Here is a 16696-nt window from a genome sequence, read left to right as displayed (position 1 = left end):
CCTACATTCTGATCAATTACATTTACTTTAAAAAAAAAAAAAAAAAAAAAAAAAAATATATATATATATATATATATATATATATATATATATATATATATATAAAGAAATAATACAGCCAAAATCGATCATCTGTTATTTTACTTCTTTACTTTACTTCTTTTCATTCCTAACACAGAGAGAGAGAGAGAGAGAGGTGGTGGTGGTGGAGGGTTCGGGTTCGGAACTTTTTCAATCCGCCTCCAAGAGCACTTGGCATATGAAGGCTCGAAAACAGACATACTTTGAGTACCGTCTTATTGTACTCTCTGTTCGTTAAACAAAGAGACAACTTTGAGTACCGTCTTATTGTACTCTCTGTTCGTTAAACAAAGAGACAACTTTGAGTACCGTCTTACTGTACTCTCTGTTCGTTAAACAAAGAGACAACTTTGAGTACCGTCTTACTGTACTCTCTGTTCGTTAAACAAAGAGACAACTTTGAGTACCGTCTTATTGTACTCTCTGTTCGTTAAACAAAGAGACAACTTTGAGTACCGTCTTACTGTACTCTCTGTTCGTTAAACAAAGAGACAACTTTGAGTACCGTCTTATTGTACTCTCTGTTCGTTAAACAAAGAGACAACTTTGAGTACCGTCTTACTGTACTCCCTGTTCGTTAAACAAAGAGACAACTTTGAGTACCGTCTTTCTGTACTCTCTGTTCGTTAAACAAAGAGACAACTTTGAGTACCGTCTTACTGTACTCTCTGTTCGTTAAACAAAGAGACAACTTTGAGTACCGTCTTTCTGTACTCTCTGTTCGTTAAACAAAGAGACAACTTTGTTAAAAAAAAAAAAATCAATCCTGTCCTTTTTTTTCAGTGTTCTATTTTGTTATTTGGAATTCCCTTGAAATGCCCACAAACAGTTGTGGTTAATGTACGTGTGTGTGTGTGTGTGTGTGTGTGTGTGTGTGTGTGTGTGTGTGTGTGTGTGTGTGTGTGTGTGTGTGTGTGTGTGTGCACGCGTGACCATATTCTGACTGAATGACACAGGACACAAGTGCTGAGCACCTCAAGGCAGCTGTCAGCTGGCTCTGCCCAAGAAAGCAGACTGTTGTGCAAATGACTCTATGTTTGGTTTGAGCCTAAAACTTGGTCTCTGACCGAAATTTGGCGATATATAAGTATCAGTAAATGTCAGTCGAACAACACACGCAGACACCGCTGGTGAGGAATGGGAGAGAACACGGTTTATTTTATCTATTTCATGAACGCAGTTCTTTCCCTTCGTCTACTTCCGAAGACGTGTGTCATTGCAGTAGTCATGGTGGTTGTTGCAGCAGCAACGGCAGCAGCAGCAGTAGTAGTAGTAGTAGTAGTAGTCTTCATTATTACGTCTTTCAACTTTAAACGAAAAAGAAGAGGTTGATGATGCCACAATTGAGGTGTGTGTTAGTCTCTTGAATGTTAGACGAGAGAATATAAAAGAAGTGCAGTTGATCTGGGACCCTCATGGTCAGCTAAGATGGTATCATAGTCTGGCAGGCAAAATATCACAATCAGGAGTTAATACAAACTGAAATCATGTATATTTTAGAATCGGGAATCAAATCGATTAATCCAGACGGGGTGGGAATGGGGGTTGGGGATGTTGAGGGGGGCGTGGGGGGTGAGGGGTACTACGGGGGGTGTGGGGGGTGTGAAGAGGGGAAGAATCCGGTATCAAATCCGTAAATCTAGACTCAACGTATGCATATATCAGAATCATGAATTAACTCTGTTAATTAATCTAGACTTCGCTCATGTATAATATTTCAGAACCGGGAATTAGATCCGTTAATCTAGACTGCTCATGAACCGTAGAATTACATCAAAACCGCAAATCAAATCCGTTAATCTGTATAGACTCTATTGCATAATAGACGTGAAAATTTGATATGTATATATATATATATATATATATATATATTAGTGTGTGTGTGTGTGTGTGTGTGTGTGTGTGTGTGTGTATGTGTGTGTGTGTGTGTGCTCATGCTTACACAATCGTCCATATTAATCTGCGTAGGTATTACTGTCGGTTTTTTTCCCCATCAAAATGTGGTTTTGATGATATATCTGGTTATCAATGAGAAAGTCTGGTTACACAGATAATCATTCTAACGTAGAACAACCATCATCATCAACAACAATAAAAACGAAACCATATAAAAGATAACAACACTACCAACAGTTATCAACAGATTGCTTTCTTCACAACTCAATGCGAAGCTTGAAATCCTTCATATCTCTTCCTTTCCTCGCGACACCATTCTCTGCGTCCTTGGACAAAGTTCTGGAAGATTTCTTGCTGCCGGTAGGTGGAGGCTGCTGCCTCTTTTTCTCTTTGTCCGAATCAAGATCCAAGTCACGGAGTCTGAAGCCTGGGTTCGTCTTTTCTTTCAGCTTCCGGGCCGTATGTTTCATGTGCTGGTTTCGTTTGTGTGCGTTCCTCTGACGGTCTGCCTCGTCCTTTCTGTGCCGTTTCTGGTTCTGGTCCTTCATGTGCTGATTCTGTTTTCGGTGATGGTGGTGGTGCTTGTGGTCTTCGTGCTGGTTCTTGTTGCGTTCGTGCTGGTTCTGGTTTTGAAGGTGTCTGTCCTGGTTCTGGGATGGTTTGTTGTTTTTCTCGTGTTCTTCCTGATGATGTCTGTTCTCGTTTGGACTGTCCCTGTTCTGGTTCTGGTTCTGAGGATCCCGATTCTGGTCCAGTCGGTGTTGATTCTGGTTATTCTGGTTCTGGTCCTGGTTGTGGATGTGTTCATCCTTGTACTGGTGGCGGTGGAAATGGTGTTGTTGACTCTGTTCTTCTTCGTCTTCGTCTTCCTCATCTTCAGATGTGTGCGTCCGGAATTCGCCATTCGAATCTGAGAAAAAAAAAAAAAGGAAATCGATTTTATTACACATATGAACAACATTATTTCGCCACACTACCACTTAGGGTTACCATCTCTATGTGTGTATACATCCCTTGCCCCCTGTTGAAGAATATGCTTGTCAGTGAAAGGCGGGCACATCACGTATACATTATTGATCTGGACAATCAGGTTGTCCGTCGCAATTATACGAAAAGACATGTTATCCTGTTTTTACTCACTTGTGTAAACAAAGTGAGTCTGTTCTGTAACCCGGTGTGCGGTTGTCTGTATGTGTGTGTGTGTGTGTGTGTGTGTGTGTGTGTGTGTGTGTGTGTGTGTGTGTGTGTGCGTGTGTGTGTGTGTGTGTGTGTGTCTGTCTGTCTGTCTGTCTGTCTGTCTGTCCGTGTGCTCGTGGTAAACTTTAACATTGTCATTTCATCTGGATATACTTTGTTCGTCAATATTTGGCTTTAAAATAGTACAAAAAGAATCTTCACAGTCATGCCAATAATAATTTGTAAGTTTTCCGGATCAAGCCGTGTTCCCGTATCATTAACGGTTCATTTCGTTGAGGACATTTCCAGGGTTCCGAAAACACCACATTACCGCATCCAGTTGCGGTAACGTTTGTGATGCTTCGTAAGAAGACGGCGTGACCTCGTTTTTCTTGTTCGCGATTAAATGGAAAGAAATACAAACTCTGGACATAACACATACAGTGACACAGACTACATCATCGACGTGTTTACTGCATATTAGTCTATGAATCTTTACTGCAATGAACAATTTACTAGAATACAATATATATACATATATATATATATATATATATATATATATATATATATTGTCGGTATGTTATTGCTGTTATTGTCGGTATGTTATTTTGTTGTTGTTGTTGTTGGTATGTCAGTATGTTACTGTTGTTGGTATGTTGGTATGTTATTGTTGTTATTGTTGGTATGTCGGTATGTTATTGTTGTTGTTGGTATTTCGTTGTGTTATTGTTGTTATTGTTGGTATGTCGGTATGTTATTGTTGGTATGTTATTGTTGTTATTGTTGGTATGTCGGTATGTTATTGTTATGTTGGTATGTTATTGTTGTTATTGTTGGTATGTCGGTATGTTATTGTTGTTGTTATGTTATTGTTGGTATGTCGGTATGTTATTGTTGGTAAGTTCTTGTTGTTATTGTTGGTATGTCGGTATGTTATTGTTGTTATTGTAGTTGTGTTATTTTGTTGTCACTGTTGTTGTTATTGTCGGTATGTTATTGTTGGTATGTTGTTATTGTTGGTATGTCGGTATGTTCTTGTTATTGTTGGTATGTCGGTATGTTATTGTTGCTATTGTTGGTATGTTATTGTTCTTATTGTTGGTATATCGGTATGTTATTGTTGTTATTATACTTGTGTTATTTTGTTGTCACTGTTGTTGTTATTGTCGGTGTGTAATTTTGTTGTTATCCTCGTTGTTATTGTTGGTACTTTATTATTGTTTTTGTTGCTGTCGTTCATTACCAAAGAAGCCCTCCTGGTGCACGTGCTCAGAGTGGTCCTGCCTGCTGTCCGCCTTCTCCTTCCTCTCCCTGGCCCTGTCCATCTTGGACAGGAAGTCAATGTGCCGGCCCACCGGCCTCCACTGCTCGCTGGCCAGGTGCTCTGCACACACACACACACACACACACACACACACACACACACACACACACACACCGGCACACACACACACTCACACCGGAACACGCGGTGCACACACACACACACACACACAAATTTGACGCAAGGGAAAGAACCCCGTTCAGGACACCAAAACAAAAATTAACTGTGTTCTCTCCCATGTTACAACCAGCTCTCTGGTCACAGAAAAAGAGAGAGAGAGAGAGAGAGGGAGATAGACAAACAGACCGACAGAGACAGACAGAGATAGAGAGACAGAATCAGTACACGATAAAACACAAAGACGGACAGATAAGCGGACGGACAACAGACGGACTGACTGGCAGATCAACAAAGACGGGGTGTGGCCGAATGGGACGGACTCTCGCCTTTTTCGGAGTTCAGTCGATCTCCGGTTTCAGCACACCTGATGGGTTAAAGGTTCCGATACTCAGATCCACACATGAAAGCTTACAGTTACAGACCTGCTGTTGCCTAACCCCTCGACGGAGTATGGCTGCTTACGTGGCGGGGTAAAAAAATGATCACGCACGTAAATGCCAGGTCGTAAATAGGAGTGGACGTGAGAGTTGCAGCCCGCGAACGCAGAAAATGGGGGTGGAAGAAGAAGAAGAAGGAGGACGAGGACGAGGAGGACGAGGACTAGGAGGACGAGGAGGAGAGGGTTAAGTAGGAAGGGGGGGGGGGGAGAAAAGAAGAAGGAGGAGGACGAGGACTAGGACTAGGAGGGCGAAGAGGAGAGGGTTAAGTAGGAAGGGGGGGGGGGGAGAAGAAGAAGAAGGAGGAGGACGAGGACTAGGACTAGGAGGACGAGGAGGAGAGGGTTAAGGAGGAAGGGAGGGGGGGAGAAGAAGAAGAAGGAGGAGGACGAGGACGAGGAGGACGAGGACTAGGACTAGGAGGACGAGGAGGAGAGGGTTAAGGAGGAAGGGAGGGGGGGGAGAAGAAGAAGGAGGAGGACGAGGACTAGGACTAGGAGGACGAGGAGGAGAGGGTTAAGGAGGAAGGGAGGGGGGGGGGGAAGAAGAAGAAGGAGGAGGCGGAGGATGAAGAAGAAGAAGAAGAAACAGACAGGCAGACAGACAGACAGACAGACAGACAGACAGACAAACCAAGACATGCACAGCACTCACTGGACGGGGGGATTTTGCCCTCCTGCACCCCCCTCACCCACAGCGGCAGGTGATCGTCAGTCAGGGACCACTCCTTGAAATGGTGCACCGTGCGCTGCACACACACACACACACACACACACACACACACACACACACACACAAACACACACACACGTACTCACGCACGCACGTACACACACACACCCACACACACACACACACACACACACACACACACACACACACACACACACACACACACACACTGAGGCCCCGTGACAGGGTGGGAGGAGGGGGTAAGGTGCTGGACTTCTGATCCACTGGTCTTGGTTGGTTCGATCCCCTCGTTCCTACCTGGTGTTGTGTAATCCGCTGAGACAGGCACTGCACTCTGACACACCTCAGGCATTTTTTTCTTGTTTTTTTTTTCCTTTCCTGCGCCATCATCTGCACCGGCACCTTTTTCAGTGGCATTACTCCCACGCCGCTCATTCCGAGCCCCCCCAGCCCCCAACACCACCACCCATACACGGCTACTAGGGTTCGTCAGTCACAAGTCCTAAGCGCCGACAGTCCACAGGGAACCGTCGCACTCCATCCGGGGGTGTTAATGGGGTGCCTGACGTGGTTAGGGAAGGTAGAAAAAAGAAGAAGAAGAAATTAAAAGGCGGAAGGGGAGGACTGGGCCCCGCCTTCCTATGACGAGTCCTAGACACAGTGGGTAGGAATTCACTGCACATATTCTTGCATTGTGTGTGTGTGTGTGTGTGTGTGTGTGTGTGTGTGTGTGTGTGTGTGTGTGTGTGTGTGTGTGTGTGTGTGCTGTATCGTCCTCACCTTGAGGAGATCGACGATGACAAAGGCCGGAACATCCACCTGGTCTGTGTAGGTACGCAGCAGTCTCTCTGCCATGTCACTGCTGTCCTCGTCTGCCGTCCTTACCTTCCTAGGTAACACACACGCGCACATGCGCGCACATGCATACACACACACAAGCACACACATACACACGCACACATGCACGCACGCACGCACACACATGCATGCGCGCATTCATGCCGCGCGCGCGCACACATATATATATTTTTAATTACCGCACACGCACACAACACACACACACACACACACACACACACACACACACACACACACACACACATTAAAAAAAAACAAAAAAAACTTTTTTTCTTATTTTTCTATTACGCATATATGTTTTCGAGTTGGAAGGTTATTCTCTTAGATTGTTGTTAAGTTAATGTTGTGAATAATATTGTATTCATATCCCTTTCCCTCCCCCCCCCCCCCCTACACACACGCATACACACACTTTCCGACCTACATGGTGCAAAATGTGACGTTGTGCACGTGTCCGGATCTGATGACGTCAACAAGCGCTCTGACGTGCTGACGAGACTCCGGGTGGGAAGGTTCCTCGAAGAGAATGCCCAGTGGCTGCTGCCGGGCGTACAGCTCCGGGAAATTCCGGAACGTCAGTTCGGGCTGCAATACAGCGAACGAAGCTGTCATCATACTGTCTCTGTGTCTGTCTCTGTGTCTGTCTCTCGCTTCCTCTTTCCTTTTCATAGATTCTTTCAAACAAGTACATTACATCAAAATAAGTTATATTTCCAATGAATGAAAATGAACATAGAAAATATATATATACATACATGCAGATGGGCGGACTAACGAACAGACAGTAGATGGACAACACACATGTAGGCTATGCAAACACGAATATACACGCACAAGCGCGCGCGAGCACACACACACACACACACACACACACACACACACACACACACACACACACACACACACACGCACGCACGCACGCAATCACGCACGCACACACACACACACACACACACACACACATAAAAAAAACCAATAACGCCAAGTCTCCAAACTCACCAAAAGATGAAACTTGCCCATCAACAAGAAGTGCCGAATGGACTCTGGTTCCAGACTGTGTGTGAGGGTGTCGTGTGGCCTGTGCCTGTCTCTCAGCCTGATGTGGGTCACCCCCTTCTCTATCCCCCTGACCAACAGCAGAGTCACCGCTGTGTGATCAATTGCTTCTCAACTGCAGTGGGAATTTGTTTGGTTGTATGATAGTCAGTCGTGTCCGAGCAACATCACCGGAGCCATCTGCTGTCCCGACTATCTGGGCTAGAATTTGATTATTGTGGAGAGTGTCTTGCCCAAGTTACGTTCCCACTCTCTCGGCCAAGAGAGGTTTAGGACAGTCGGTGCTGGGGTATCTGCCAAAGTCCAACTAGCCCCCAAAGGCTGCAGCACTAGAGCCAGCGCAATCTTGCCTCCTAATTTCAGAGTCATAGTTCTTCACAAACGACTCAGCTGTACATGACTTTCCATTGTGATGGAGAAACCACTGATCATACAGCTCTTACTTTGCCGGTGGCCCAACTGTAAAACCTGGCAATATATGATACAAGCCTAGCGTTAGGCCAAGGGAAAGCTTAGTACTATATGAAGGATAATGACTCTCAAACCAGGAGGCAAGGCTGCACTGGCTCTTCGTGCTGCAGCCTTGGGGCCTAGCTGGTCTTTGGGGGCTATTTGACTGTCCTTTTACCCTCTTGACTGAGACATGGGGAGATAATTTGGACAATACACTCTCCACTATAATCAGATTCAAGAGAGAGGGAGAGGGAGGGGGGGGAGAGAGAGAGAGAGCTTGTGTGTATCTTCTGCGCGCGACATTTCTTGTATTTTCCAGACAGAAAGAAATATCAAAGGTCCACAGAACACGGTTTCAAGCTTCACAGAGTCATGCAAAAATATCAGTAGTAGTAGTAGTAGTATCATACTGGTGACGAGAGATTATTTCATGAAGAAGCTGGAATGAAATCAGTGTCACTCTATGAATATTCGGATGTGTATGGAGTGAAGAGCTCGCGTACGTCTCGGTGTGTGTGTGTGTGTGTGTGTGTGTGTGTGTGTGTGTGTGTGTGTGTGTGTGTGTGTGTGTGTATCCTTGTAAAATGTGCAACCAAAACAAACAAACAAAAATTACAAATAAACGTACACACACACACACACACACACACACACACACACACACACACACACACACACACACGAGTTCAGCACTCACAGATGTATGTCCACCTCAGGACGGACAATGGCGAACAGCATCTGAGTCTCCAGTTCTTTGACCACTTGTGTGAAGGCCTCCACTTCTGTGGTATACACACACATTGTATTGTATTGTATTGTGTTTACTGTATTGCGTTGCGTTGTGTTGTATTGTACTGCATCGTATCGGACTGCATTGCATTGCATTGAACTGTGTTGGTTTGGATTCGACTAGAATCAATCAATAGGACTAAACTGCATTACATTGGGTAGCATTGGTTTGGATCGAATTGGGTTTGGTTGTACTTTATTGTATTGCATTGCATTGCATAGCAACGTATTGTATTGCATTGTATTATAATTTTATTTTCAAGTTTGGTATCATAAGGTATGGCATTGCATTGCAATATATTATGTTGTATTGCATTGCATCCCATATAGAATAGGATGGAACAGAATGCTTTATTGTCAGAGAACCTTAAGGTTGTCATGACAAAATGCAGAAGGCGAGTGCACCTCTGTGTGTGTGAGAGTCAGGGTATCTATGTGATTACACACGCGTCTGTCTGTCTGTCTGTCTGTCTGTCTCTCTCTCTCTCCCTCTGTGTGTGTGTAGGGGTGGGGGGGGGTTACACGCATACACCTCCATGCCCACACATTAAGCACACACACACACACACACACACACACACACACACACACACACACACACACACCACCACCACCACCACCACCACCACCACCACCACCACCACCACCACCTGTCTGGGCCGCGGAAGGTTTCAGGATGACCACGTTGTCCACCCAGCGATGAGCCGACACTGGAAGGTGACCGCTGACAAACTGGTCCACCTCTGTCTCCGTCCTCAGCCACAGGGGCTGTTCACTCTGGAGACTGAAGATAAGGACATTCCTCGTCATCGCCATCATCATTGTCATCATCATCGTCATCATCATTGTCATCATCATTCACAAACTGGTCCACCTCTGTCTCCGTCCTCAGCCACAGGGGCTGTTCACTCTGGAGACTGAAGATAAGGACATTCCTCGTCATCGCCATCATCATTGTCATCATCATCGTCATCATCATCGCCGTCATCATTGTCATCATCATTGTAATCATCATCATCATCATCATTCACAAACTAGTCCACTTCTCTCTCCGTCCTCAGCCAAAGGGGCTATTTACTCTACAGGTTGAAGGTGGGGACACTCATCATCATCATCATCATCATCATCATCATCATTCACAAACTAGTCCACTTCTCTCTCCGTCCTCAGCCAAAGGGGCTATTTACTCTACAGGTTGATGGTGGGGACACTCATCGTTGTCATCATCATCATCATCATCATCATCATTGTCATCATCATCATCATCATCACCATCACAATCATTCACAAACAGGTCCACCTCTCTCTCCGTCCTCAGCCAAAGGGGCTATGTACCCTGCAGGCTGAAGGTTGGGACACTCATCGTTGTCATCATCATCATCATCATCATCATCGTCATCATCATTGTCATCATCATTGTAATCATCATCATCATCATCACCATCACAATCATTCACAAACTAGTCCACTTCTCTCTCCGTCCTCAGCCATAGGGGCTGTTTACTCTGCAGAGTGAAGGCAAGGACACTCCTCGTCATCGTCATTGTCGTCATCACACCATCACCATCATCATCATCACACCATCACCATCACCATCATCATCATCACACCATCACCATCATCATCATTTACAAACTGGTCCACTTCTTCCTCAGTCCTCAGCCACAGGGGGGCTGCTCACAGTGCAGGCTGAAGGATGTGACATTCGTTTTGTGTCTCCACCTCGTCATCATTATTTCATCATTGTCACCATCGTACACGTTATCATACACCAGGATACACGTTAATCTTCTTTTTTTTTTTTTTTTTTTTTTTTTAATCGTAATCAATATCGTCTTCCCTCTTATTCTTCTTCTCCTCCTCCACCTCCTTCTTCTTCCTCCGCCCCGTCCTCCTCTTTTTCCTTTTTCTTCTCCTCCCCTCCTCCTTCTTCTTCTCCTCCGTCTCCTCCCCCTCCTCCTTCTTCCTCTCCTCCCCCCTCCTCCTTCTTCTTCTCCTCCTCCCCCTCCTTTTCCTTCTTCTTCTCGTCCTCCTCCTCCTTCTTCTTCTCCTCCTCCCCCTCCTCCTCCTTTTCCTTCTTCTTCTCGTCCTCCTCCTCCTTCTTCTTCTCCTCCTCCCCCTCCTCCTCCTCCTCCTTCTTCTTCTCCTCCTCCCCCTCCTCCTCCTTTTCCTTCTTCTTCTCCTCCCCCTCCTCCTCCTCCTTTTCCTTCTTCTTCTACCCCCCTCCTCCTCCTCCTTCTTCTTCTTCTTCTTCTCCTCCTTCTTCTTCTCCTCCTCCCCCTCCTCCTCCTTTTCCTTCTTCTCCTCCCCCTCCTCCTCCTTCTTCTTCTTCTTCCTCCTCCCCCTCTTTCATCATCATCATCACCACACACACACACACACACACACACACACACACACACACACACACACACACACACACACACACAGCATCAGGGAGCAGAACCCACAGAAAGACAGAGCGGACCAGAGCGTCCTTATCCAGAGCGTCCCGGTACCGCTGCCGCCATTTTCCCCGCTGGTACAGGTGGATGACGGGATAGGTGGTCACATTCTCCTTCCGGCACACGTCTGTCCAATCGTAGCAGTTCACGCGCGTGAGGAGGTGAGTGGAAGAGGAGTTGCCTCCCTTGACGGAGGCTAATTCTCGGCCCGCTTGTTGATACTGCTGCAGAAACAGCATCCCTACTGCGTCAACTGAAAAGTGTAAAATAGCCTCCGATCAGAGAGACGATCACGTGTTTATAAAACGGACTACAAATCACAAATGTATAAATGACACACATTAATAACGCACATTATAAATCAACAAAATGAATGAATAGAATATTTCTAAACATATAGCGAGCTGGTCAATCTATCAGTAAACTCTCTCTCTCTCTCTCTCTCTCTCTCTCATGCATGTGTGTATACATGTGTTTGTGTGATATATATATATATATATATATATATCACCCACCCAACCAACACACCAATCACTCGAAACTGCAACGTACCTCCCCCACAGATAGATAAAATAATTTTTAAAAAGCGTACCACAGCATGTTTTTTCACGTCGTATTTCATATTCACCGCAGTTGAGCATGTTGTACACGAACAGACGCTGCCGGTATAAATCATATTATTCCTATCACTCACAGGGTAAACAGAAGAGCATACTACACTATACTGCACACATAAAGACGATATATATATATATGTGTGTGTGTGTGTGTGTGTGTAATTTTTATGTATTATATTATCCCTGTCACTCACAGGGTAAATAGAAGAGCATACCACAGTATATTGCACACGTAAAGACGATATATATATATATATATATATATATATATATATATATATATATATATATATATATATATATAACCCCTGTCACTCACAGGGTAAATAGAAGGGCATACCACAGTATACTGCACACGTAAAGACGATATATATGTGTGTGTGTGTGTGTGTGTGTGTGTGTGTGTGTGTGTGTGTGTGTGTGTGTGTAAATTTTATGTATTATATTATCCCTGTCACTCACAGGGTAAATAGAAGAGCATACCACAGTATATTGCACACGTAAAGACGATATATATATATATATATATATATATATATATATATATATATATATATATATATATACATATATATATATTATCCCTGTCACTCACAGGGTAAATAGAAGGGCATACCACAGTATACTGCACACGTAAAGACGATATATATATATATATATATATATATATATATATTCCCTGTCACTCACAGGGTAAATAGAAGGGCATACCACAGTATATTGCACACGTAAAGACGATATATATATATATATATATATATATATATATATATATATATATATATATATATATATATATTATCCCTGTCACTCACAGGGTAAATAGAAGGGCATACCACAGTATACTGCACACGTAAACACGATATATATCCCTGTCACTCACAGGATAAATAGAAGGGCATACCACAGTAGATTGCACACGTAAAGACGATATATATATTATCCCTGTCACTCACAGGGTAAATAGAAGAGGACGACGACCAGTGAGTTGCTGGAGTTATACGCTGTATCGGGGAAGGTCTTGTCGGTCAGAGCCGGGATGTGTGGCACCAGTTCCAGACGTTTCTCCCTCCGCCTCCTGGCAGCCACGTACAGCACCGGGTCGTCCTCTATGTTCCTCAGCCCTGACAACATCACACAGTATGTGCCAGCTTCAGTTTCTCATGGAGGCGTCACTACGTTCGGACAAATCCATACCCGTTACACCAGTGGTATCTGCCAGCCGAACGTCTGACAAGCAGCATACATCAACGCGCTTAGTCAGGCCTTCAGTGCATATATATATATATATATATATATATATATATATATATATATATATATAGATAGATAGATAGATAGATAGATAGATAGATAGATAGATAGATATTTATATATATATATATATCATCATGTGTGTGTGTGTGTGTGTGTGTGTGTGTGTGTGTGTGTGTGTACCTATCAGAGTGGATTTCTTCAACAGAATTTTGCCAGAGGACATCACTCTCGTTACTATGGTTTCTTTTTCAGTGTGCCAAGTGCGTGCTGCAAACGGGACCACGGTTTATCGTCTCATCCCGAATGGCTACACTCCCAGTTTGATTTTCCTGTCAGACTTGGGGAGAAAGGGCGAGAGCGGGATTCGAACCCCGACCCTCATGGACTCTCTGTATCGGCAGATGAACGTCTTAACCATTCTGCCACCTTCCTCCTCACATTTCATGCAGTCTTCACACAAAGCTAAGGATCACTTCATTTAAAAAACAAAACAAAAATAAAACATGTATGAAGGTCAGTCAAGTCCGTTTGTAACCATCAGAACAGCAGAGGCAACTGATGTCCCAACTTTCTGGACCAGAATTTGATTTTAGTGGAGAGTGTCTTGCCCAGGTTACATCCCAAGTATTTCGGCCAAGAAGGCTTTAGGACAGTTTGCTTTGGGTATGGTTCCCAAAGGCCAACTAGCCCCCCCACCCCACCCCCCCACCCAAAGCTGCAACACTAAGAGCCAGTGCGATGTTGCCGCAAAGTTTGAGAGTCACAATCCTTCACAAAAGATAAAGTTTGAGAGTCACAATCCTTCACAAAAGACAAAGCTGTAAATGAATTCCCATTGCAGTGGAGAAACCATTGATTATACATCTCTCACTTTACTGTTGACCCAACTGTAAACATATGTCGATAGCTGACATAAGCCGAACGTGTGTTTTCTGAAAATTATCTTAAAAGACTGAGAGATGATTTAAATTGTGCAGGGTGAAACTGGTCCACATCTCTCTCTCTCTCTCTCTCTCTCTCTCTCTGAATACAGTGCCGAAATGTCTTTCGGGAACAAGTGCACCATAAAGAGCTTGGAAAATGCGTTTGAAAAACCAACGTTTCTGCCCAAAATTATACAGGTATTCAGGGGTTTATAAAGGAAAGCTGTGATTCGGCATTGCAAAGAATGGAACTACACGTGCAAGAAAGCACCTGTCGTTATGAGTGGCGCTCATTACACTGGCTGTACACACCGCTGTTTGTCGGAAATCCAGCATCTTTTCACCATGCGCTCAACTTCCCCAGTGGTCCTTATGTTTTTGTGAACCCTGTACTTTCTTGAGTGTTTGTGTAAATCGGACTGTGACAATCACCCTGTACTTTCTTGAGTGTTTGTGTAAATCGGACTGTGACAATCACCCTGTACTTTCTTGAGTGTTTGTGTAAATCGGACTGTGACAATCACCCTGTACTTTTTGAGTGTTTGTGTAAATCGGACTGTGACAATCACCCTGTACTTTCTTGTGTGTTTGTGCAAATCGGACTGTGACAATCACCCTGAACTTTGTGTGTTTGTGTAAATCGGACTGTGACAATCACCCTGTAATTTCTTATGTCTGTGTAAATCGGACTGTGACAATCACCCTGTAATTTCTTATGTCTGTGTAAATCGGACTGTGACAATCACCCTGTAATTTCTTATGTCTGTGTAAATCGGACTGTGATAATCACCCTGTAATTTCTTATGTCTGTGTAAATCGGACTGTGATAATCACCCTGTAATTTCTTATGTCTGTGTAAATCGGACTGTGATAATCACCCTGTAATTTCTTATGTCTGTGTAAATCGGACTGTGACAATCACCCTGTACTTTCTTGAGTGTTTGTGTAAATCGGACTGTTACAATCAAAGTTACATCATACTGCATGCCCATGTTTTCGTTTTTCTTTAGGTTAGGTTTGGTTTTGGTTAGTTGTCTTCTTTGTTTTCAGAATGAATCAGAATATATCACCCCTACAGGTGAAAGGAACATTTGTTTTCTAATGATTACCAACAAATTCAACCAACGACAACAACAACAAAAAAAGCGTGTAATATTTTACAACAAAAAAACAATAGCGTGTAGCATTTTATTTATTAAAAAAAAAGCATGTCCTGTATCTCTCTCACACACACACACACACACACACACACACACACACACACACACACACACACACGCATGCATGCATGCATGTACGCACGCAAATGCACCCGTGTTCCTATTTCATGTGCAAAGAAAACGGCAGGCCTATTCTGTCTCAAAGCACTGGGCAAAGTGCTTTCCAAAGTGCATCCGTGTTTACACAGAGTTCAAGTCAGTGTCATCTGATACGCCAGGTTCAGAATGCTCGAGTGCCCGTCTTGAACCCCCACCCCCACCCTCAACCCACCATACACACTCCTCACCTCCCCCCCCCCTTTCCCGTCCCCCATCCCTCTTCCTCGCCCACCCCCACCCTCCCAACCGCACGCTAACTCGCACATCCAGTTTAAAACACAGTGGGAAAGTAATTTGACAAATCAGTGCGAGTTTCCCAAGGAGGTGTCACTGCTTTCGGCCAAACCTATACACGCTACACCACACCTGTTAGGCATAACCCAACACACTTTGCCAGGCAAAGACTTTGCGTAGTCATTTGTTGTATACCTGTCAAGAGTGGATCTCCAATGCAGAATTTTGCCAGAGGACAACCCTTTTGTTGCCGTGGGGTCTTTTTCAGCGCGCAAAGTGCGTGCTGCACATGGAACCTGGGTGTATCGTCTCATCTAAATGACCAGACGCTCAGTTTGGTTCTGCAGTCAAACAGCAGTGCCGATCCTCTGTCCCTTAGAGGTGGTGGCATTAGAGGAGACCCGACTGCGCCATGTTGAGAGATCGGAGGCTGGAGCTTTCCAAAGAAAGGTCGACGTCAGAGAATGATATGCCTGAGCTTACAGTTAGTCTGACAACAATGGTTTCTCCATTGTATTAGGAATTCATTTACAGCTTAGTCTTTTGAAACACTGTGACTCTCAAACCAGGAGGCAAGATTGCACTAGCTCTTTGTGCTGCAGCCTTAGGGGCTGGTTGGCTTTTGGGGACAATTCCAGCGCCGACTGTCCTGGAACCCTTTTGGCCGAGAGAGCGGGGATGTAACTGGAGCAAGACAATCTCCACCATGTTAATTTCAAATTCTAGCCCAGACAGTCGGGACAGCAGCTGCCTCCTCTGATGTCGGGCACGGCATAGCGGCGGGTGTCCACACCAACATTTGTGACAGCTGGTGCTCAGCTGGCTGCACTGATGGCTGCAAGTTCGGTCACAGTCAGTTTTCGCCCATAGGGCTGGATGTAAAAATGTATCTGTGCTTAGTTCTTTTAATATCTTAAAATTCAGTTCGTTCGGTCGGTCGGTTGTTCGGTCTCTCCCTCTCTCTCTCTCTCTCTCTCTCCCTCTCTCTCTTTGAATTAAACATACATAGATATCGT

At 44.4% G+C, this 16696-nt stretch overlaps 1 protein-coding gene across 1 annotated transcript in view; it reads right to left on the bottom strand.

The window, feature by feature from the left end:
- Positions 1-954: 954 nt before the first annotated feature.
- The window catches only part of LOC143281135 (thioredoxin domain-containing protein 16-like), a 19613-nt gene continuing 3871 nt past the window's right edge, over positions 955-16696 (bottom strand). Inside the window, exons 3-12 of the mRNA XM_076586130.1 lie at positions 12904-13071; positions 11337-11583; positions 9537-9670; positions 8795-8879; positions 7588-7714; positions 7013-7173; positions 6511-6619; positions 5692-5785; positions 4400-4540; positions 955-2887 (exon numbers count right to left, since the gene is read on the bottom strand). Coding sequence (XP_076442245.1) covers positions 2235-2887; positions 4400-4540; positions 5692-5785; positions 6511-6619; positions 7013-7173; positions 7588-7714; positions 8795-8879; positions 9537-9670; positions 11337-11583; positions 12904-13071 — 1919 coding nt within the window. The 3' untranslated portion in view covers positions 955-2234. The remainder of the gene's footprint in view (positions 2888-4399; positions 4541-5691; positions 5786-6510; positions 6620-7012; positions 7174-7587; positions 7715-8794; positions 8880-9536; positions 9671-11336; positions 11584-12903; positions 13072-16696) is intronic.

Source organism: Babylonia areolata, chromosome 4 (genome assembly GCF_041734735.1).
Source record: "Babylonia areolata isolate BAREFJ2019XMU chromosome 4, ASM4173473v1, whole genome shotgun sequence".
NCBI classification, from domain to species: Eukaryota; Metazoa; Mollusca; class Gastropoda; order Neogastropoda; family Buccinidae; genus Babylonia; species Babylonia areolata.
This window is presented reverse-complemented; position numbering and strand designations above follow the sequence as displayed.